The 25,017-nt window shown below is 37.3% G+C and overlaps 1 protein-coding gene across 16 annotated transcripts in view; it reads right to left on the bottom strand.

Annotated features, from left to right (window-relative positions):
* Positions 1-88: 88 nt before the first annotated feature.
* The window catches only part of PHF3 (PHD finger protein 3), a 50,018-nt gene continuing 25,089 nt past the window's right edge, over positions 89-25,017 (bottom strand). For 15 of the 16 annotated variants that reach the window (XM_049818213.1, XM_049818218.1, XM_049818219.1 and 12 more), the window contains 12 exons: positions 17,900-18,227; positions 16,108-16,285; positions 13,476-13,626; positions 13,191-13,347; positions 12,032-12,148; positions 10,333-10,464; positions 9,763-9,895; positions 9,074-9,269; positions 7,286-7,433; positions 5,710-5,799; positions 4,339-4,534; positions 89-3,143 (listed from right to left, as the gene is read on the bottom strand). In XM_049818213.1, coding sequence (XP_049674170.1) covers positions 961-3,143; positions 4,339-4,534; positions 5,710-5,799; positions 7,286-7,433; positions 9,074-9,269; positions 9,763-9,895; positions 10,333-10,464; positions 12,032-12,148; positions 13,191-13,347; positions 13,476-13,626; positions 16,108-16,285; positions 17,900-18,227 — 4,009 coding nt within the window. In that variant the 3' untranslated portion in view covers positions 89-960. Of the gene's footprint in view, positions 3,144-4,338; positions 4,535-5,709; positions 5,800-7,285; positions 7,434-9,073; positions 9,270-9,762; positions 9,896-10,332; positions 10,465-12,031; positions 12,149-13,190; positions 13,348-13,475; positions 13,627-16,107; positions 16,286-17,899; positions 18,228-18,341; positions 21,864-25,017 lie in introns of those variants that run through there. The other variant, XM_049818227.1, reaches the window with a different exon arrangement.

The raw sequence follows: 25,017 nt of genomic DNA, 5'->3' as shown, positions 1-25,017 counted from the left end.
AGCGTACAACAAATGTGGCATTCGGAAACTCAGCCTGCTATATTCGTTTAGCCTACAGTTTCACACCTACGAAATCAAACGCACACAGTATGTGAGAAAGTTTTATCATTTTAGAATCAAAATATCCCTTAAAATATTTACATTTTACAGTAAAAAGGATAGCAAAACACAAAGTAATGTACAAGCTTAGGTATTCAAGTTTTTGAAGCATGGAAAATGGTGGGAGAAATGAATTTACTACTACAAATCATATTTTCAAGAATTTAGGTTAAAAATGCTTTCTTATTAAAACAAGTGCAGTTTAAAGCAATAACATTCGAGCAGCTCAGCCTTCCAATTTCTGGTCACAAACTGCTTCAGATGCTTAGGAAATACTTGAAAAGCTAATGAAATACACTTGAATTATTTTATTGTACTACTGAATAATTTAGAAAAACTCTTCACACCACCGAGCATATTATATTTTGTTGTAATGTGTGTGGATTCTGAGGCTTTTCTATAGTCTTTAAAAACAGTGCAATTTAAAAAGAAGGTTACTGTATGAAATTCACCTTTAAAATTATCAGAGCATCTTAAAACAGAAGAGAGCACAAATTACCAAAGGCAGCAACTATATTGCAGACTTGACTAAAGCCAACCTCATCAGCTAAGAAAATTTCTAAGCCTTTATTGCATATTAATAAAAGAAATCTTTAAAATTTTGAATATACAGCAATGTAAAATTTTTAAAAATATTAAACTCCTACTTCTAGCGATAGTTGGTATAATGAAAAAAAGGATGGGTATTGGTACATCGAGTGGTACCAAAACACAGACTTGTTTCTGCAAAACACCAACACTGAATAAAAAAGATGGCACAATCCTAGCAGGCTCTTTTTTTTTTTTTTTTTTATACAAAGCTTTACGACATTACTCTAACAGTTTATTTAAATAGGATTTTAAAAGACTGCCTGCATCTTTTTACCTTTTGCTTTTAGTTCTGTCACTGTGGTCCCTATGTCTCTCTCTGTTCTTTTCACTTTCTCGTTCTCTATGCTTCTCTTTACTTTTCTCCCTCTCCTTATCTTTTTCATGAGCCTGTTCTTCACTTTTAGGCTTCTCCGTCTTTTTTTCTGGATTTCTAGTCTCTCTGGGGCTTTTTCCATCAGCAGCCCTATCACTGTGTGGAGATCGCAATCTTTCTTTGTCTCTCTGTCCTTCCTCTCTACTCTTCCTCTCTCTCTCTTTTTCCTGGTTTCTGTCTCTGCGTCTATTTCTTTCAGAATCTTGCTCCCAGTATTTTTCGTTGTTCCACTCTTTTTCATGTCTGTCTTTCTTTTGGTGATGGGATTCACTGTAAAATCTTTGTCGATGTTGATCATTTTTTCCTCTACTGAACCCTCTCTCCAAATGCTGTTCTTGTCTGCCCCAAGGATCGCTGTGGCGTCTTTCCGGTCTCCTGCTGTCTTTACTCTGAAAAAAATTTTCTGGCCCCAAAAATCTTGATTGTTTGTGTGCCACTGGTAGCCCTTGTGCAATGGGTCCAGCGTAGTGTGGCGGCTGACCTGATAAATGAGCTACAGGTGGCCATGGCATCATTGGGTTTTGAGGAAAGCCAAAGCCAGGAGGAGGGAGAAGCGGAGGTGGTAAATGAGGAGGAAATCCAAACATCGGGTTGTTTTGTGGAGGGAAGTTATGAGGTGCAGGAGCCTGAAATTGAAATCCAGGTGGATTAGATTTAGGATGCTGAAAATTCTGCTGCGGAGGTCTAACAGATGAGAAGCTGCCACTTGGAATAGGGCTTGGGACTTTGGAAATAAATTCAGAACGAGAAGAGTTTTCGGTTTCAAAATGAGATGACGTTGCTGCTGGTCCTCTTCTAAAGGAGTTCACTGTTTCAATGTTTTGCATCAGTGCATCTTCCTGTGAGTGTTTGGTGTCTTCTGCTTGTGATGCGACCGTGTTATCTGCTTTTGCTGCAGCTGAACTGTACTGCATCTCGCTGGTTTGCGCATCACCTTGATACAGGTTTAAGCCCATTTCTCCAGAAGACTGTTTATTCTCTGGTTCCATCTGATCATTTCCTGAAGCATTCTGTCGGTCTTCGTTTCTGCTAACGTCTCCTTCCTTGTTTTCCGAAGCATTAGCCTGCTGGCTTCGTCCAGCTGCCTGTCGTGGGTCTCTCTTAAGGTTAATAAATGGTGGTGATTTAGAGGTATTAGCTGTGGTACCTTCAGCAGAGCCTACATTAACGTTGTTCTCGTTGGGTTTTTTCCCTGCATTTGATGAGGAAGAAGAAAAGCTGGAATTTGTGGTCCTTCTGACTTCCTGTGCAACGTTATCTTTGTCGGTTAACTGCCGCTTTGGGTCATTTTCTTTACTTTCTTCAGTTTCTTTATTCTGTGACTGAGCAGATAAATTTGCTAAAAATGCTTCTGTGGAGACATCTGGAGGTTTCCCCTTAAGACTCAGCCCTATCAAAGATGCAGCACTTCTCACAGAACCTGAGGTCCCTACAGCTGCTGCATCCACAGTTACAGCAGCATTAGTGGATTCTTGTGGATCATCCAAACCAGTCTTTGCTTCACTACCTTCAGCAGTTACATCAGCAACATCCATGTTTTCTTCTCTTACGGTTGCCTGCTCATTTAATAATGGTATGTCTTCACTGGGACTCACTTCTGACTTGCCGTGTTCATACGCCTGCCCCGTCGTACCCAACAGGCTTTGAAGAATATCATCCACTGGCAACGGTTTATTTGCTAGCTCCAGAGTAGAAGGCTGATTCTCCCATCCAACCAGGACTCCAGGAAGAAATCTGAGAGGCTTCGGTGGCTCGTGTTTGGTACTCTCCACCAATGGTTCGACAGCTGCTGGAACGTCTTCTATATTAGATTGCTGAGGTTTATTTCTCTGCTTGTGTAGCACAGTTGTGAAGGAATTAAAAAAATCATTTTCTTCTTCTTCTTCTAGTGCCAACTCATGATGAGAGACTTCAGGTTTGTTTGGCTTGCTTTTCTTCTCGGGTGGCAAGTTACTCACGGTACTTTCAGAAGCTTCATCCACGAAACTACTAGTAACACTTGCAACAGCAGTAATCTGCCTCTTCATTTTCTGGCGAATTATCAATCCCAGTAATAAATTTGGTCGATGTATTTCAATCCCTGTACAAAATTGTAACAGCAATTTATCATCTCCTTATGTTTTGGTTAAGGCAATCATTTTAACAAAAATAACCCCCATACTCTTATAATATATGATAGACAGTATTCCTGTTATGACATTTGAAATTTCCATCATTAAACACAACAAGCAATACTTAAAATAATGAAAAATGTATTTCCAGCATAAAAATTCTGACTTCAAACACTGCACATTAAAATTGCTTTAAGTACTATATCGCCCACTATAACTTCCAAATACAGAATATGAGACAGTTGTATAGGACATCTAGTCACATAAGAAAAAGCACAGAAGTTGAACATCACGTTAGTCTAACACAGCTACAGTCCGGTAACAGTGGTAGCAAAGCACAAGAGGAAAAATAAAGTAAACAGCACACTTGCAACCACAAAGTCTCCTCATCGTTTTGTGTTAGATGTACTTCTTCAAAGATTTACCAAGAGTGACTTTCCAAAATGCTCCCCTCATTCCAGGAAAGCACTGTGTTTCAAGGTATACTATTAGCTATCTCTTCACTATGTATTTTGTTCTGTATAATTTAGGTTCTTGCAAAATTATTATCAGTTGTAGCTCATCCTCTCTTCATTTCAGCCCTGCCTATCTCAAATGAAAAAATCATCCACAAATTTTTATACCCAAAATAAATTGATACAAAGTAACTCAGGTGTAAGCAGAACAACTGAGAGCCATTTCAGGATCTTTTCTTCATTGCCCATCTGTTTTTTAAACTTTCCAAGTCTGTCTTTTTTTTTTTTTTTTAAGGAAGCTTGGAACGCTTGAGGAAGAAAAGGAATTAGTACATTTCAAATATGAAAAGTACTATTTTAAAGTTACAGTATCAGTTTGGAACTCAGTATGACTACTATCATAGTTCTCTTGCATCACTGAATTTACTGAGATTGTAACCTAAAAAGCCACCTGGGTTAGATGAAGAATGTAGTAAACAAAGTTACACACAACAATTTTTTTTTACAACAATACCTTAAGTATCAGAATAATCTTATGATGGGAAATCAACATCTTTTCAAGGAAGCTAATGTAATACTATGGAAAACTCATTACATGTCTGGACAGAATAGCTGGCATTTTTAAATTTAATTTTCTCTTATATTTCTGTTGTAAACTTCTTCAAGTAGTGTTATGATAATAAACTTCCAAATGCCAAGCTCTACTTACCAGGCCCATCAAAAGGCACAAGATGATGTGGGACTTTATCTGAGGAACCTAAAGGGATGAGGTATAAATCTTTCACTTGCTTCATGTTATTGGCCGCTACACCGTAACGTTTTCTACTGCTGAAATAGGCAAACAACAACGCATAGGATATCTGATCCTCTTCGGTTACTGGGGTAAAGCGAACTACACAGATCTCCTGTTTACAAAACAGAGGAAAAAAGATGGTCAGATATATTTTTCTATGAAATTGTAATTGTTTTAGTGACTGCTCTTTATGTAAAAGCACAGTTCAGAGGAGGAGAAAAAGCCTCCCCAAGAAGGCACAGAACAACAGAGGAGACAAAAGGAGCAGAAACAGGGCCCAAAATAATTTAGGAAGACTGAGAAAACAAATAAAAAGCATTTAGTATAAACAAATGAATTACAGTGCGTGACAAAAAAGCCAACATTTTATCAGCCAGCTAAATAACAAGTTTTAGGGAAGCATGCCAGCTGCCAAGTAATTATTCCTCTCCCCACCCTTACCAGTACTAGAAAGCTTTATTTTGTAGTCTACTGTGACCAAGATACCCGTTAATACTAGGGGAGGACTGGTATTCAGATCCCAGAACTGCGACCAAAGCCCAGCTCAGGAGTCAATGCTGGGGCTGATGCTGTTTAACGGCTTCATTAACGACCTGGAAGATGGGACAGGAGACCCCCTGCAAAACTGAGAGGGCAGTGGTCGGAGGTCAGCACAGCCAAATGCAAAAGCTTGCGCCCTGAGCGGGGGGTGACCCCAAGCACCAGGACGGGCTGGGGACCCACCAGCTGGAAAGCAGCTCGGCGTAAAAGGACGCGGGGGACCTGGTGGACAAGCTGAGGACGAACCAGCAACGCGTCGGTGCCGAGACGGCCAGCTGCACGCTGGCTCTTGGAACCAAAGCAGCCAGCAGGCCAAGGGAAATGAGTATTCCTTTCTACCCAGCACTTGTGAGACCACATCTGGAGAACGCTGCCTAGTCTTGGGCTCCCCAGCACAAGGACAACCTGCACACACTGGGACAAGTCCAGCAGAGGACCACAGAGACGGTGTTGCACACTGTAACAGGACCGAAACAGAAGGGTAGCAGTGGTGTCCAAACATTCACGAGGAGTTACTGTCTCAAAGGAACACGAGTATTCTCAAACAGCACATGACAGGTTACGGTTAGATAGTAAGAAAATAAACACCACCACCTGCCATCTATCCCATTCAACGTAACAGTCGGTTATTCTTAAAGTGTCATATATTTTGCAAGTGTTCTGGGGGTTTGGTGGGGGTCAGTGGAGATCTTTAAGGTGAATAGGATGGATGTTAAACAGCAAGCCTTCAATGCGGAAAATTCTTACCTTGGTCCCCGAAGCTTTGATCTTTTCTACATACTCCCAGACAGTGTGAGGTGATATCCTGCCACCTACTTGAATACTATCAGGCAAATCCTATGAGAAAGGACAACAGAACTCTGAATCCAACGTAAAAATTGAGAAATCCTTCATCCACTGTCTGTTTCATATATTCAAAACATACTTAATTCTTCTAGTTCTTAAATTATAATTTTAAAATATCAGTAGAAGTTACAACAGTAGAAACAATTTAAATTTTGGATATTTAAATTAAGATTTTCAGTGCAAAGTCAATGATCTATACTAAATTAGTTATCGTTCAATACTGTTCATCTGTATCTCCTCAAAATTTTTTATTTCAGTAACATTAACTGCAAACATAACTGTACTCTGCTCTGGAAACACTCCAGTGATTTTTGTAAGATCAAACTGCTATGAGAGCCCCATACCTATGTATATAATAAACTTTCAAAATCTTAATCATGAGGGGAAAACATAAGCTGCACACACGGGTAAATACAGACATAGATTTGTTCTTGGATACTATCGAGTTCACTACTCACAAGCAACAAAAACAGACTTTCAGAACCACTTAGGAACACCTGAGGAAAAATAGTTTCTTGAAATAAAGCAGAAGATTTTTGGAAAGGGAGTTTTATCATATTCATAAAACAATCCTGGAGTATTAAAGGGCACTGCAAGCCCTGCACTTCACTGAAGGTTTACAGCAAAGTGAAGACAATCATGTTAATAGAAGACCTAAGTCCTTTAGTTAAAGAGCTGATGCATCCTGTGTCACTGGCAAGAAGTGACACTGAGCCCTATGAGCTCTCTGACCTTTATGATACGAAGACAGCCATTATAAGCAGTTGCATCCGTTTCCTGCCTCTCAGACACTGAAGAGAACACTACTTACTTTTTTTTTTTTTTTTTTTTTTTTTTTAAGGGACAATTTAGTCTTACACTGGAAGGTTAGGACCAGAATTGCCACCAGATAGGCAAAAAAATAAGCCCTGTTATGTGGGTTTCTGTTGTAGAAGAGAAGACAACTTCTCACACTGTCAACAGAAACCACCAGCAGACACCTCTTCCAAAAACTGGTATCGACTTGTTTAACACTTTGAATTCAAAACAGAGCTACAATTTTCTCATCTCTAATTCAGAAAATGGATGCCACCGAGGCAGTTATTTCAGTAGCAAATTTTGTCCTATCTTTCCCTGCTACTTTATACTATGGAAGATTATCCCTAATAAACAAAAAACAGTTCAACTTTCAAAAAACCAGCTCTGGATATACAGCTGCTGATCCTCAAGAAAGCTTTTACAGTGAGATGAGAGCAAAACATCTTAAAATATACCAAAGAACTTGAATCCCGATGAACCATGAGTCCATGTAGGACAAACTGAAAAATACTTCACTTAGAAATACATACCCTAACCTATGTCCTCCCACAAATACTTTACCCAGTACAATGACCGTGCTTCGCTGCCTTTCATCATTATACTATTATTAGCCTACAAGGTAAACAAGTCGCTAAAGTTAATAAATGAATTGTTCATTCTTTGCAGTAAATATAAATACCTCCGTTAAATACTCAAAAGAGCCAGAAACTGGATAAGCCTTAATAACAAACTTTGCCACTGAAGGCATATTGATAAAACCCTTCCAGATGAAATTCAGGCGTGCCAGAAACAGACTTTCACATTCCACGGTACCAGGTGTTTCTGACCTAAAAAACAACACACAGAAACCCACTTTGTTTAGAACATGATAATAACACAAGATAATATAAATCATAATTTTTCTTTGTTAAAGAAATGACATGTCATTAAGCATTTTCTCTTTCAGCAAAGCATACTTGAGGGTCAATGAAAAGAGATCAACAGACAACCAAGTTTCTCATCTTCCAGCGCAGTAGCTATGTGTTACAGGAAGGACAGTCAGATAAGCAGCCCGTCAGTTCACTACTGTATCTTTTGCGAATGGAGAAGTTATTTAGTCCAAGAGTTATTAAATGCTACCGACGGACACACAAACACATAGAGGTGCTGCAGACCCAGTAAGATCTTCCCCTGCCACAGGGAGGAGAGGGAAGACCACATACTGCCTGCTGGCCCATCCTCGCCCTGCTTTCTGAGCTCCTACATCTTGCTGCAACACGGTCTGTCCGCCCCCGAATACCTGCATTCCCCCTCCCTTCCCTCGCCCCACAAGCTGGCTCCTCACCTCTTCTCACCCACCCCTCGCTGCCACAGCTCCTGTGAATGCCTCCTCCCAACTCCAACGTCACCACCTGTGCAAAACAGCGCTTTTCCCCCCTTCAAAAAGAAGCAGTTTTGCCAACAATGCAGCCACAAAGGATAAACAGGAAGCCTTAAAGAACTTTACAGGGGAGTGTTTCACAGCCTGAGGGCTTCCTCCTGGAAGAGGTTACAGCCACATTTCAACATTTCCCAACATGTTATCAAAATATTCTAGGCATGCTATTAGCAGTTTTAAGCTAGCCGCCCAGTACTACCAGATGTTGTGCTGTTACAGTAACACAGTAACCTACCTTTCTTTCTGTCTACACTAGAAATTACTTCTTTGCATCTTCAGCAAGCTATTCAAAAAACAAAGTCCACTGTCCTTGGTAAAGGATCACACTGTCCTGATAAAGGCAGAATTTCAGCACGAACACTGGTCAATTCTAAATAACTGGGAGTCGTCGTTTTTCTAGAAACCTCTCCCTCAAACCGGAAAAAAACAGCCTCATAAATTGCAATTCCCTCTTTAGTGAGTAGCAGAGTAAAGCGTGGAAGAAAATGAAGAGAGAGCCGACAGCAAATATGGCAAAACATCAAACAAGCTGCTGTTAACCGTCATTTCTAGACAAGTGTTGCTTTGAGATCTGAAACTAGCCTGACTTATCAGTGTAAATGCTCCTCTTAGAGCAATCTCAAATTCCCTAGCTTTATACACACAGATCTAGAAATACACACGCACTCATTCAATTGCAGCGCTGTACATACTATGTTCCTTAATAGCAAAATACAATATGAAACCTATATCCTGACTTTTTTTAATATGAACTCGGGTGCCTTTTTAGACCTTGTTACACCAGAAAACGTAAGGTAGTTTACTCTTCCCCAAAAGAAAGCGTAGTGATCAGAAGTTTGTAATCACAACAATATATGTAGTAGTATTTATATAAATGCACAGCATCATTCACTGCAGCAGAGAAGCCTGTTCCCAAGAAGAGGTGTACAACTTCAAGTACACAAATGGATTAATGAAATGCCATTGAAAAAAATTAGCTTTAGTCATAATAGCTTAACAAGATTAATAACGTCTTTCATATCAAAATACTGTTTCTACAGTTTATATTACTTTGGGAGAGGTGTGAATGACGATTTTGATGAGTCTTGCTTATCATCTTCCAGTAATTCTGAAGCTAAAATACTTGATGTTGAAGAAAGCGCATCTGCAATGCTCTCTGCTTCATTGTCAGACTGCTTCCGTGCAACTCCAACGGACACTTTCACTTTTTTCGCAGAAAGATCATCAGTAGGTGGTGCCATTCGGCCTGCAGGGAAGGAATTGCAAGTGGGGTTTATTTTTTATTAAAGAAGCAAAAGAGGACTTCATGGAAGACGCACCAAAAATACTACATATTGCCACTGAAGTGGGATAGGATAATGAAATGATACATTTTATACAATGTATATATTTATACATTTTACATATTTATACAATATTATACTTAAATATTGCCACTGTAATGGGAAAGGATAAAGAAATAAGCAATCAACAATAGCATGTACACCCACTAAAGGGATTTCTTTCTCTGCAGTCTTTTTCTTTTTTTAAAATAGAAGACAAGTTTATGCCAATAGCCTATCATTTTAATATTGTCTCTTCTGTAAATTATGAAGTAAAACAACCGCTTCCACATCCTTGTCAGCAAACTGGCGAAAAAAAACCACATTTATTTACATTCTTGAGGTATACTGAGATTTATGACTGAAAAGCATTATATAAGCATGATGTATTTATTTTGTCATGCTTTTCAAAATTACCTATGCAGATTTTGCAGTTAAGATCGAAGAGATGATTTTTATGTTGACTTGTGGTGTCTGGAGATGTAGATTCATTTACTTCTTTATCTTTGTCAGCTTCCTCTGACTTCTCAAACAACTTCACATTAGGTTCCTAAAAAAAGTCAAACACATTTCAGTTAGCCTTTTTTTCCTCTGTTAATATTCCTAATATTATTGCAATTCATATTGCTTAAATATTTTACAATATTTTCTTCCCTTCAGACATAAAACTCTCCCTTCAGCTGTATAGCCTAAAAGGCTATCACAAAATCTACAAATGCATTAAAATAATGAATTGGTACTCCTAAATATCTTTTAGGTAAGATTTAGAACATTTTCTACTATTGCCAGAACTCATCATACAGTCATGGACACAACATGGCAAAAACAAAAACACCAGGCACAAAAGTGAAAGTCAGTAAGGGTAAAAGAAAAACTCAAAACAGACGTAACATATAATTACAGATCTGAGCAGCAAAATCATAAACCACTTTACAACCATATCATCTATGAACTAAATACACTGTGCTGCCACGTTTTCTTTTCCACCTGAATTTCCATGACTTCTTCTTGTTCTTTTATTGGTGTTTCACTTTCAATTTCTATTTCTCCTTTGTGAGTAATTTTTGTGATAGGTCTTCTTTCAACTTCCCTCTGTTCTTTTTCGATCATTTCAATTGTCTGTAAAAACAGGAAGTGACGTATATTTACTTACATACAATAAAATCTGGAAATCCTCAAATATAACAACAGAAAATAGGATTGCAATTAGGAAACTCTGGAGAAAAAAAGAATACATTCTTATTTTGCAAGTGTCAAGTAATTTCATGAAGCAAACGCACCAACAGCCAGTCTAACTTCACCTACAGGTCAGCAAGCATCATCAGGCACGTATTTGAACAAGTGATAAAGAAGACCTTCAACACTAAATTTAAAGATGGGTGATTCTGATTTTCCAAGAGCTAAAGGTGATAGCTACAGAATAAACAAACTTTTCATATGCCTTTCTAGGCCCTCAAAACGACTTTGAGATAATAGACTAAGGCCCTCAAAACAACTTTGAGATAATAGACTAATTCAACAACTGGTTTTGCATAGGGACTCACAAAAAGTTGTCATGATTCATAAACAGGTCTAGTCGCCTTATGCAAAGAAAGGGGGGAAAAAACCAGGAATAATTAATGTTGCAATGCAAATTGCACTCTCTAAAACAGCATCCCACTGTACTGAATCAGTTATCCCTGAACTTACTTTCATTCAGAGCACCCAGAATTCAAGAGGATGAATTTCTGTCTATTCTATGTTACACTACCTACTCATTAATTTTTTATTGCAAGTCATCTGATATAACCCACAATTCCTAGTATCATAAGACCCAAACACAAAATGCATAGCAGTTAACACTACCCAAATTTTGTGCCTTTCAGTTCTATGAAGTGGCATATAAATACCAAAGATTCTGCCAACATGAATACAGATTTTGTAAACTAGAAAACTTGATGCTGTAAACCGGACATTTCTAAGCTGCTGCAGTTAACTATCATCAAACAAACTGCCCAACAAACAGGGTAATATCTAAGAAAAAGGCATTTTCTATAAAGATAATATAGTTCCTCATATTCCTGCTTCTCCTTCTAAACTGTTAACACAGCTATAAATGTAGTTTGACTTTCTGTTTCAAGAAAAGTAATGCTCAAACTAACGTAATAAACTTCCTACATTTTGTTGGGGCTTGGGGGGGTTTATTTTGCCTTTAGACTGCTTTTCAGACTGGCAGATCAGGTTTTCATCTTCAGGTTTACTTCTCGACGGGTGAATCGTCATGCTCCATCAGTATGTAAGTTATAAACCACACCAGTTCAGTTTGGTTTGTCCAAAGAGATCTCTCTCCCTATTTAGAAAACTGGTGTTTATAAAGCTCTAGCTAGAGCTTTAAAATCTTGCTGGAAATAAGGACAAAGAAGCCTTCACTCTTGAGACAGAAGAAAGAAAGACCAAGCAGCAGCAAAGCTGCACAGCAAAGGAAGATCCATGGTTTCCCCCTTTCAGGAATTCACTACACTTCTTTCACTTCTGTCCTAACAACCCCTTTGGGTTTTGAATACTAAATATATCACAGAGATCCTCCCAATTAGTCAGTTGCTTTGTGCAACATGCATTCTGTTCTTTCTATATACGCTTAACGTGAAAACAGAAGTTAAATATGCTTAGGCAGTCAACTAAACAACATTAAGTTGACAAATCTTACGTGTCTGTTTTCTCTCTGTCTCCAAGCAGCCAGTTCTTTGGAAGCCAGTTCTTCTGGGCTCATTTTTATTAGATGGTCTGGAGTAACCTCTCCTTTTAGTACTTTCTTAAATAATATCTAGAAGAAAGAAGAAAAGTTAACTATTGCTATCAAGACAAAAACAGCTCGCAGCAGGAAATAAAGCAGAGAAGCAACATACAACGTACCCTGTACAGCTATATGGATCATGTGGGTTTGTAAGTCTCTCCCACTGCAGGAAGAGGTTACTGGGTCTCATAACATAAAAAGCTTAATTCCAGAGTTCCACTTATTCTACATAACAGAATGTATTTACACAAACCCTTAAGGGTCAAATGTATAATTAACTGTTGTTCCAAAGAAGAAAGTGAGTTTATACCCAATGCAGCAGTAACTCAGACTTTTTTTTTTTTTTAAAGGTGCAAATCCCCTCTATTACACAGCAGAAAGAAGCTAGTATTAAAGAGGATGCCTATGCTTCTTGACTGACTGAACTGAATTCCTAGGGTAAAAACAACCCACATAATTTAGCAGTATGAGCAAAGAGAAGCCGGTGACAGAAGTTAGCCTGTCTGTATAATTTACAGTTGGCTAATTGTAATAGTAAAATACTATAGACAAAGCAACTTGATCAGAATAACTGATAAAAAGACAAAAGACAGAAGTTGAGAGGGCAAGTATGATGTTGAATAATGGGCTCATAGAAAGCAGAAAAGAGAGTGAAGACCAGGCTTGAGAAATCTGGGTATGAAAAAGCACGGTGAGACAAGCCGCTGGACAGAAACAAAACCAAGTGCAGTAAGCAGTAAAGTGCTGCGGGGGGCACAAGGACACCCAAACAACAGATCAGGGGTAAAGACACACTTAAATTAGGCAAGCTATAGCCACTACACGTTGAAACCCCACTATACTCCAGTACACTGGGAGCAAGGAGTTGAAGAATTAATGATGGGGAACAAGTAAAAAAGAACACAGAGAACACTGAGTGCACAAGAGGACATCAAAGAGATGAAGAAACCTACAAAAAACCAAACAGGATAAACTGTGAAAGGTTTAATATTGTGTCTACATAGAAGACTCTTCCTTTAATCTACAGCTAATAAAGGATCTCTGTAAAGCACAACAGACAAATAATACATACATTATTTTTAGGATCTTTTAGATTGAACATTAAACTTCTGTATTTGTTCTTATACTTTGAGTCAGTGTCCCGAAAAAAAGAAAACAGCTCTCTTTCAATCCTTGTGGCAACTTTTGCTGCTCTCTCCTCAGGAATCTTTAAACTGGAGTCTGTCAATCTGTGAAAGAAAACAAGGGCAAAAAAATCACCAAATGCTTCCAAATAATTAGTATTTTTTTCTCTGCCTTCCAAAAGAAAATAATTACAATCACAAATTAATAATTTCATTTAATAATATATCTTTACCTTTTCATCAGAATTTCCTTAAGAGACTGCTTGACACTTTGTCTTATCTGATCAGCAGAAGGTTTGGAAGCTGGCACAGCTGGCAGGTGTGTTGCACTAATGGATCCTTTCTCATTTTTCTTTTTCTTAACTTCTTGTTTCTCATGAACACCTATCAAAACACATGGAGTTAAATATTGTAAGCTACTCAAGCCACTGCTATGAACTTCTACTGTTGCTGGAGGTCATGAAGTTTTATTTTTAAACTGCTAAGGAACTGACCTTCGAAGACAAGGAATGGAATCACAGGTGGGTGGGTGGGTTTTTTTCCTATTTAGTTTGGATTCTGTATTACACAGATTACTCCAGAAAAAACTTGCTTAGCAGAAACAAACAAGACTTTTGCCCTTTGACTTAAGGTATTTTCTTCTACACTGAACCAAGGCGACCAGTGCTTATTAGCTTGATCTTAAGTAGGATTTTTGACTCTGAATTTTTGTAATGGCACAGATTAATTTTTCAATGAGGAAACTGAGAAATAATATACTGGGAAGCACATATTATAAGCATATTAAACTTTACTTTAAAATAGTGTTTTTCATTAAACTTAGCATTTCTGTATCTGTAAGCCATCAAAATTATTTCAATTAAAATCATTGCAGCATCTGATTCAGTTAACAGACACTCTTAAACAAGGCCATTATAAGGTTTGTGTCATAAATAATACAAATCATGGAAATTTCTCATCAAATTAAAATCATTAAAGCAAAAAACCCAAATTCCTTCAAGCTTTAATTTTCAGAGTGTCAGCTGAAAGCTCATTTGCCTCAGCATGTGAACATGTCACTAATTTAGAGCAGTAGCCTTCTATTTTTGAAAGCAACGGGAAATAAGCAATATTTATGTATTCAATTTCTACTCTAAAAAAAGAAACAAATTGAAGACTGATACAGACCTAACTTGAGTGTTTGGTGGTAAAAACAAGTATTTCTTTATTATGACTTTCACCTATTGAGTGCAACATAAAATGCATTAATACCAGAAGCAAACTAACTACGTTTTCAAGTAGCTATAAAAAGATGGATTTTCTTTTGTGTTGGGCAGGCCAAGTGGTTGGATCATCAGCTCTCTCATTAATGCGACTATGACCCCTGTCAAAATTAGCGTTTCCCTTTCCTCACCAGCAAGGTGGTACAGACCCGAGGCAGCTCTTCGCCATTCTGCACTGTGACCTAAAGTATTCATATGCTAGGCTTGTTAAGTAAACCAGTTCTAATAAAGCTTTTATTTGCTCAATCCAGTTTTTTGCTCACACCCTCCTCAGGAGGATGAAGAACTGGACCAAAACCTTTCAAAAAACGTAGCCTGAGGGGGTTAGGGGAACTGGAAAACCTCCACACACCAGCAACATTTTGGCAAACTTTCAACCACCTGAAAACAGTCCATAACAAGGAAGTGAAGGGCAAGATCAGCAATAACCAATGCCACTGTAAGCATAATTCAAAGCACTTAATCTCTTAAGACAAATGTGCTGCTTAACAATTTTATGCTAATTGTCCTAAATGAGACTGCCAAGCCTTCACTGTTTAAAAATGATTTTTAGAGTAACTTCTATTCTGAAATCGTCCCTGTAAAAATCTCTTTGCCATCTCCTAGTTCAATTAATATATTTTAGAACAATTAAATTATTTCACGGATGCCAAAGACTCATTTCACTCCATGCAATTTACAGTTTGAAAGGATGTCAATTATTTTGTGAGTCAGAATTTCAAAGTTGAACGACAAGGTATTTGAAGTCTAAAAGATACCATTCAGTATAAAATCCTTACATTTAGATTTACATTTAACCCTAAGATTTTCAATTGTTTTCTTCTACCAATAAGAGTTTCTAGAATACATCAGCATTGGCAGAAGGCCAGAAGAGCTGATTTTATTTTTTTTTTTAGACAAGTATTCAAAGCTTGAGTTTAGGAGTTAAAGACACAGTTCTCACACAAAATCTCACTAGCTTGGCTGCTGAGATTTCAGTCCCAAATGACAAGAATTTCATATTACCATGACCTTGGAAGAATAAAGCTTCCTGGAAGGGGAGCTTCCAGGGAGGGGACAGAGGTTGCTGGGAGGGGCAATACGTCCCTTCAACCTTTTGAATAAAATTTAGATGAGAATCTGATGGCTCAGTGTGCAATATAATGTTGCCCTTTGAAATGAGTTGGTACAATTATTTGTCAATTTGTGCAAAAGACATCAGTAAGTGAAAGTATAATTTATATAGCAATTAAAACACTTCTAGATACATTAAGTATTTAATGGAAGAGTATTTCATCAAAGTGTTCTGCAATGTCAAATAAAGTTTAATACATAGATGTCTTTCTGTACTTTCTCCCATTCTTGATTACGTGAGCATCATCTACTACTCAAACAGGAAACATTCACACACACACACACATCTACCCAGGAAACATTTACCTGCTAAATAAAATTTTAAAAGAAATTAAGATCATAAACATCATGGAAACAAACTGCTCTTCAGATCATCACCACTTGCACTATGGAATGTGGTTTGAAAAACTGATGCTATAAGGAAAGTAACCACAATTCACTGTACGTAAATCTGAATTAGAGGGTAGAATACTTCATCAAAACTCACTACCTGATTTTGTAGACCTTTCAACCACACTAAGGGATTCTTTACTTATTTTTTCATTTTTATCTTCAGGGGACCGCCGAGGAATTACAGCAGTTTGTGATCCTTTTCGAGCAGGAACATGTTGCCCTTTTTTAGTATCCAAGTCTCTGGAGTCTGACAAGTTCTTCCCATCACCAGATTCCTGAAATAAACATTTACACATGTTAGCACGCTACTGAATGCTGCAATGAACCACTACATAATTACCACACATTTTTCCCTTTTTTTTTTTTTTTTTTAAGTATACTGTATAATGAATACCTTGGATGTATGCACCATCGTATAATATTTTCTAAAAAGTTACTGAACAATATCCCAAATTACTGCCAAGTATTGCTTAATAATCTCTTTGAAATATTGGCCGAAGACATTTGCAGTTAAGCTCTATGTTGAAAACTGCTATGTTTTCAGTTATTCTAAAAGGTCAGGGATACCAGTGAACACCCCTTAACCCGTTTTAGCCATGTATCCACAGGAATACTTGTTTAGAAAGCACATGTAAACCCAAATTAAACAGAACAGCTTACATGTCAGAATTACAATACTACTACTCAGAAATACAACAAAAAGGGTTACTGATGATGAAGTTATGATGAATACGATGCTATGTACTAAAAGACTTTAAAGAATCATAATAAAAACATCTCACTACTCTTGCAAATTATGCTTTGGTTAGTAAAATGAGACACACAGACAGTAGAAAGGCCCTAATTAAAATGTTAGGCATTTTCTTCTACCTACAATCTGAAGCTAAAACAATCAAAACTAAAATGCTGTTTTCATATGGTTTTACAGATATTTAAAAGATCTACAGCTTATATCATACAGCAAATCAACGGCATTGTGGTTTAACCCCAGGCAGCAACTCAGCACCACGCAGCCGCTCACGCACTCCCCCCCACCCAGTGGGATAGGGCAGAAAAAGCAGGAAAAGAAGTAAAACTCACAGGTTGAGATAAGAACGGTTTAATAGAACAGAAAAAAGAAACTAATAATGATAACGATAACAATAATAAAATGACAGCAGTAATAATAAAAAGATTGGAATGTACAAATGATGCACAGTGCAATTGCTCACCACCCGCTGATCGATGCCCAGTTAGTCCCCAAGTGATGATCCCCCGCCCCCACTCCCCCCCAGTTTCTATACTGGGCATGACGTCACATGGTATGGAATACCCCTTTGGCCAGTTTGGGTCAGCTGCCCTGGCTGTGTCCCCTCCCAACTCCTTACGCCCCTCCAGCCTTCTTGCTGGCTCGCCATCAGAAGCTGGAAAATCCTTGACTATAGTCTAAACACTACTGAGCAACAACTGAAAACATCAGTGTGTTATCAACATTCTTCGCATACTGAACTCAAAACACAGCACTGTACCAGCTACTAGGAAGACAATTAACTCTATCCCAGCTGAAACCAGGACAGACAGATTTATCAGACAGTCCTGTAAAAGTGTTTAGAATAATCTGTAAGACAAATGCAAAAAGTTCGTCACCATTTCTATATACACCTGTATGTACATACACACACACATGACATGCACGTAATCCTGCTCAATATAAGCGGAGTTTAGCAGTAACATCTCAAAAGAGTCAAGCCAGTTAGAAAATGAAGTAACTCTGAAAATAATAATGGAGAAGTTTTAAGCTAGATTCACAAAAATGTTTGAAACATGGTGTTTTAAATGGCAGGGGGTTAGGAGGAAACTCCTTCTACCCCCAATAATTAACAGAACTTTAAGCATTAAATAACACTCACCCGTCTGAAGATTTTGACTTTGTGCTTCCCAGCGTCCTCCGTTTGCTTTGTTTTTTCAGTTGGTACATTTAGATTACAAGTAGGCGTTTGCTTTGACATGCCCAGTTTTTCACACTCCATTGCTTTTTCTTCTCTATGGATTTCAAGTTTCACTTGAGTATCTGGTACACTTTGATCAAAACATTCCATTTTTTTGTCTTCTTCAGCACAGCATTTCACACACACATATTCTTTATCTTCTTCACCCATCTGCTGCGCTTGAGAAAGACTCAGTCCAACACAATCACCATGAAACCAATCATCACATCTACCACAGCCTACCATAAACCTGAAAACAAAGAAAAACGTAAGTCAGCGTACAGACTTTGGAAGAAGATACAGCAACTTCAGCAGAACGTACCATACTTGTTCTGTTTTGTGCATCTCAACAATTCGTTCTTACCTGGTAACCCAGTTTCTTTGTAGCTTTACATCCATCTCCAGCCTTACGACATGGTATGATCTTCCCAAGAAATTTTTTTTTTGGCCTTTTTGCCTTTTGGAGTAGTCCAAGAGACTATCATAACCTCATCGTATTTCTGTAACCTGCCCCAAAATCCTACTAACAGGATTTTTTCAGACTAGTATTAAAAAAAAAATTGATAGGAATCTAAACCAAAAAAAACCCAACTCCCAAAAAACCACCACCAAAGCCAGAAAACTTGTGTTTGAGAAGACTTGAAAATTTTCTTGCAAGACCGTATTATCCTTGCTTTCCTTCAAATATGATCATCATCCTTACAGCAGAAACGTACCAACAACTGCAATCTTCCACAGCAGTAAGAGAGATGTTTAAGCATTTTGACAAATATGATGAGCGCAGAAACATCAAGCTATATAGTTGGTCTTTTACATCACATTCCTTAGACCATTATTACTGAATTATTTCCAGAAAGTTGCTTTTTGTTCTCATTACTGGTGAACATGGAGCCGGGAATTTGGCTGCCAACTCCATCTAGCTTGCAGTGACTGGTTTGGTGGTTTTAAATAAGGTACATGCCACTTCCGTGTTGCTCAGCTCTTGTATGCAGAGCTCAGTTATTTAAAGGATGTTTCAACACCAATATGGTTATCATTTAAAGGACACCTTTCATTTCAGAGTCACTTCAACTGCTTCATTATTTTAAAAGTAAAAGTAACTTTAGGTACAGATAGTATTTTCAAAGTGTTGTAAAGATCACTCGGTCTAAAATAAAGCCATAATTTCTGACTATTTTGTGGCAACGTTTTGAAAACTTCCTTAGTTGTCACTAGTACCTAACTGCACTACTTGGGAAGGATATGGGATTTCAAAGTTACACAGGTTAAACACCTCAATAAATCTATTTCAGGAGACTTACATGATAGTAATTATTGTTTACAATCCTTTCTTACAATAATGAGCCTGGTATCATTACTAAAGAACTGCTTTCAAATGATGTAGAAGATCTATTGCGTTATCCACTTACATTCCCCTTCCCCTTTTTTATCTTCTGGCTTTGTTTTTGTTTTATACTTACATAAACTATATTATATATGTTGTCCGGATGAAGAAAATCTAGAAAGACTGCAAGTGTGTTATAAAAATTGTGAGTTCTTTGTTAATACTGAAAAATTATTTACTTAATTACTAGGTTTTAAATTCCATAGAAGACAAACCTGATTTTAAAAGTAATTCATGAAATGGTGGTTAGTTCAGCAATGTATTCAACAAGCTAAATGCACTGACATGCAAACCCTGTTTCTTTAAATCTAATATCCTATAAATCTCTTTTGTAAGATGATTTTAAGGAAAATGATTCCTAACTTATGTATGTTCCTATTCAGGCTAGGATCTGCTATCTGCTGACGTACCTACTTGGCAAAACCATCTAAATATTGCAAAACATGCTTAGAGGAACTCTCATTCTCCAGAACTGTAAGTGAACACTCCAGCTGGCTTGATGCAGGTATTGTATTCAAGAACTACTGGTATCTCAAGAGATGGACATTCTTACTGTCTAACAGCAGATGTTTGAAACAAGAGAAGAACAGAAGAAAATATTGTGGCTTTATGTTCCATCCTTGCCTACCCAAAATAAATCAGGATAAAATTCTGCTGAAGTAAATAGTCTTTTGATGCAAAATGAGTCTGAAGTTTTAAAGCTCCAGCAGTTTGAGAAAAAGGTCATTTCCAGCTTCACTACCCTATGATGCTGTTTACTACATTTTAAGAAAACACTTTTTAATCTAGTTTGTGAAGAAGACTTCTCCTCATTTTTAATTTTCTTTTTTTCTGAGCTGCAAGTACATTTATGGTATTAATTATCACTACACTAGCAAACAGTATCTGTCCATTTAATAGTTTCAGTTAGGAACACAGAGGTTCCTTCACATTTTGTCAGTATCTTGATCTTTTCAGATCCACATTCCAGCAAAGTGAAGGTACAGGAAAGGTAACATTAGGAGACAACCGCTTCTGATGGTTTTACCAGAGCAATACCATAGCATTCATAAACACAACAGGAAAACAAGAGAGAAGCGATGGGACTTCAACAAAAAGAATGATTGCTCCTTTCTGAGAACCTAGAGCCAAACACGTGATAACAAGAAATACAGCGTGAGTGCCTATTTCACAACTGCAAGGATCCACAAGAGGATGCTTTACATAGGATACATCTTGTACCACTGCAAGAAAATATTAGTAAAGCTTTGGGAACACTGAAAGTGGTTACAAAAATTCCAAACATAAGATTTTCTGCAGAGCTGAAATAAGACATACAGTCAAGAGCTTCTTGCTTAAAGGATAGTTTGGTATACTGATGAATGAATGCCTTTTGGTTAAATGTAGAAGGAAACCAAGAATACAGCGTCTTGAAACCACAACTGCTACTACTTTAATTTTTATTAAAAATATATGTATTTTTTCCCCTAGTTTGTAAATTCAGGCACTGGAGACTGATTTGTTAAATGAGCAAGGCAGATTGCAACCTTTAGCAACCAAAACAAAATTTTGATTAATATTTAGAAAATGGGCTAAATTTGCAGAAGAAATTAACACCAGAGACTAAAATACACAAGATGCTGCACATCTTCAAGTTTAAATTGACAGCACATGGAATTTTTCAGCTTAGCTCACACATAGTAAGTGGGCAATAGAGATGGTGTATGATATAAGTAAAGCACCAGGATAGGCATCCAGTCTTACATCTTTATTTTCAGGTCTATTAAAAAAAAAAAAAAAAAGTAGTACTAAAAAACCCCTACAATGAATTCAGCTCAGGAAAGTTCATTCTTCACTAAGAATATATACCTAGATGGATAGATGTCATTCAAGCGATCTTAAAGCAAATTACTGAAGACAGAATATCCATTTGGCTTCATTCCAGTCTTCAAAAGAAGGTTTCAATTACGCTATATTTAAACACACACAGTAAAACTTCAGAATTCAGGATTCAGAAACTAAGACTACAAAGAGAATCTGGAAATGTCCATGAAGCCTGTACTAGAAAACAGAATGCAGCGTTTACAATTGTCTTGCTTAAACAAAATGGTAATAAAAATACTGGTGCTGCCTGCCTAAAAAATTCACTATTTCTACTAGTATTTTCACACTAGTCAACTGCAAGACTGCAACTTCTAAGGCTGGGAGAGAATATACTGATTTTGATATCAGTAATGTAAATAATCCTCTTTACCATAAGGCCACTTTACATATTTATCTGTTTCACTCATCTGCACACAAAACACAATTATGATTTTTAACAGCAATTATAATTGGGTAATGGGCAATGCTCAAAGACTAAAAAGAGGAGTCAAGTGAAACTGAAGCCTGGCTTGAAGGATCAAAGATGTCCTCTTGCACAGCTGTCAGAGTTGTGACTGAAGAGGTTCTGATCTCTTGGACTATTAAAACACCAAAGTTTCTGACTGTAGATTGCTTCAAGTTTGAAGTGCAGGAGTTCTACCCATGTTGTAAGGCTGGATTGGAAGATGTAAAGCTGAAAGAGAAAGAAACATGTGTTTTAAAATATTAAATCACGCCACATTCAATAACAGAAGTGCTTTCACTCGACTTTAATATAAAACCAAAATTTTTTTTAAGAAAAATCTAAAAATAGGTGACAGGTGACAGCAGACAGTACTATAGTTCATTGGGACCTTTGCATAGAGTACGTTATTGTTTCATTCCTTTAAAGAATCCTGTTGGTAGTCCACACATCGGCATGAAAAGATGCACCTTAAAATCAGAAAGTAATAGACGATACCTAAAGAGAAAGGTAATAATTAACGCAAACCTTCCACAATCTCTCTTAGGATTTCGGAGATGTTATTTGTAGTAAATTAAATTCATCTGTTAGATGAAAAACTCAGGCTTGGATGACTTATTTTCAATATATACAGGCCATGTTTTAAAATTAATTTAAATACATTCAATTATGTAAAAAAAGAAAGTTTCCAGAAAAATCCATTACTATGAAATAAGATTTTTGCAAGTAAAATGGGCAGAAACCATCTTATTCCTAAAATAATTGTTCATTGTAAAGATATAATTACAAGTGAAATAAAAGACAAAAAATTGGGAGCTGTCAGAATAGTTCAGTGCAGGCAAGGGATCAGCATTTTAGGATTAATTAATCACGTAAGGTGCGTTGCCACAGAAAATCATTTACTTCAGAAATAATTGCCTCTCTTTGGCCCTTTGCATTTGTGGTACATAGCATAGGGAAAACACTGCAACAGGGCTCAAATATTAAAAAAAAAGCTAAACTTAAAACTATTCAAAACAACACCCTAACCCTGAACTCACCTAAGAGGAGTACGACCACTCTTCACCCACTTTTTAAGGACAAGTATTTAAAGCATGTCCCACATCTGCATTTCTCCCTCCTTAATGGCACTGTTCACCAATCTCCTGTACAACCTGCTGTAAACTTGCGTTAACCTTACAACTGTGTCTCAGCTGCACTGATGCTCCAGTCCAGCCAACGGTGAAGCAGAGACGCTGCATGGAGGCAACTGCTCCTCCTTCAGCTAGTCCAGGTGTCACTACTAGAGAAGGGATTCGTGGCAGCTTTAGCAGAGCCTATATTCCACATCAGTGAGGTAGGATGGGCTCGACTGAAAGCTCAAGTGAAACAAGCATTTGCCAACAAAAAAACTGCACTACCTTGTCAGAGCACATATACACCGGCAGTTTCTCTTGTTTGCTTTTTGTACAAATCTAACACAGGTCACATGATTTTTCAGGTTTTGTTCTAGAAACAAGAACAACCTACTTCAAATAAACACTATCAGCAGATCTCTTTACACGGAATTTGCATCACAGGAAAAAGACACTGCAAGATCACTCCTAAGTATTAAATTTCAGTAACCCATCTTATATGTAATTTAAGTTTCTTTTTTCCTTAAAGGCATAATTTTGTTTGTTTTTCATGTTACATGAACCTCTCCAACAAGGAAGCAAGCAGGGAGACAAGCAACCCTATGATCTTCGAACTACAGGTGAATGCACGAAACGTGCCCAACAACAGAAAAACCAAAATCATTGAACTTCCCAAAACCCTGAAAAAAATGGGTACAGTACATCTCCTAACTTTAACCACAAATCTGTAACAACAACAAAAAAATCATTAAGGGAAGCTCCAGTGGATTCTACCCACATTGCATCTTGCTGGATCAGGATAGCACGTTCTACAAACTGCATATATCTACACATACTTTATAAAACTATGTATTAGACAACTCATGCTATCCATTTGCCTGATTCCCTAGTGGTACTGGTATTAATAATAATCCTACCAATACTCCAATACTGCAGCATAGTAAGATAATGCATATAAAAATCTACTAATAAAATTATACGGCTGTAAATATTAAACACAGTGGAGTCCTTCCATTCATTAATTATAGATTACAATGCTATTTTGTTTATACTGTCATTCATTTTTGCTACAGTTGTGGGTGGACATGGATGACATCTTTTAATGTTGCAAGGCTCTTCACAGTTGAAGAAAGCAGTAACAGAGACAGAAAACTTAAAAGCATCATCCAAGACTGTGAATTGATGGCATCTTGCATAATCTGCTGTTTAACATACAATTCAATGAACATGTACTAGAACTAAGGCATCATAATTATTCTAATTACTGTTTCTTGTGAAGAATGTTGTCACAACAATGATACATTTGCTGTACACGCATCCACCCTTAAAAAAACACGCACATGTAACTTAAGGGTGGTTGTAAGTTTGGAGCCTTAATCTGCTTCCTCAACCACTGCCTTTCAAACTGGCTGTGCAAATTATATGATCACCTGGTTCCAAAGTAGTTTACTGAGGTATCAGCACTATTTTCAAAAAACAAATGTCCTAATAATAACCTTTAATACAGGAAAAAAAAGTTTTCAGGTTATTTATTTTAAAACTTCATCCATCAGCCAAAGTAATTGTCTGTATTATAGTTATTCAGAAACTTTTTAGTGACTATGTGTATGCAAGAGGTCAGGAATACAGTATCTTTGCTAAATCAACTCCTGTGCTTTCCAACTAATTGCCTTTTACAATATTACTAATTTTTTCTCTATATTAAAGCAGAGTTGAAATATGGGGAAAAAGAAGACCCTAAGTAAAACTCTGGTCCTGCATCACTTAATTTTTCTGTGACCTCTGAGAAGGCCAGTTTGTGTCTGACCGCACAAACTGCATGATCAAATCCCAAGCAACAACAAAACAAAAACAAACAGAAAAAAAAAACCACAAAACAACAAGGGAACACCCAAACTCCCACATCCTATTAAAAAACCCTTACTAGAATTGTAGAAATCAAAAGAGGAAGTCACCGTCCACAAATTAAAGCTACAAACTTCCCTCGTGATATAATGCTTTCTAGAAAATTTGCTTCGAAACAGAATATCTCAAGTTATGTACTATAAATTATTAATCAGAAACTGGTGGAACAACTTCTATTAAACAAGACAGAGAGAAGACAAGGGAGACAATCTGCAAAACATCAGTTCGGTTTTGTCTATCTGTACAAGAAAGGAATGAGTTCAGCCCTCCAGCCTGCAGAGAAGTCAAATATCTAGAGTGAAAACTGGAGAAATCTATAGTACGAGCCCTT

The sequence above is a fragment of the Accipiter gentilis genome, chromosome 15, assembly GCF_929443795.1.
Source record: "Accipiter gentilis chromosome 15, bAccGen1.1, whole genome shotgun sequence".
NCBI lineage: Eukaryota > Metazoa > Chordata > Aves > Accipitriformes > Accipitridae > Astur > Astur gentilis.
This window is presented reverse-complemented; position numbering and strand designations above follow the sequence as displayed.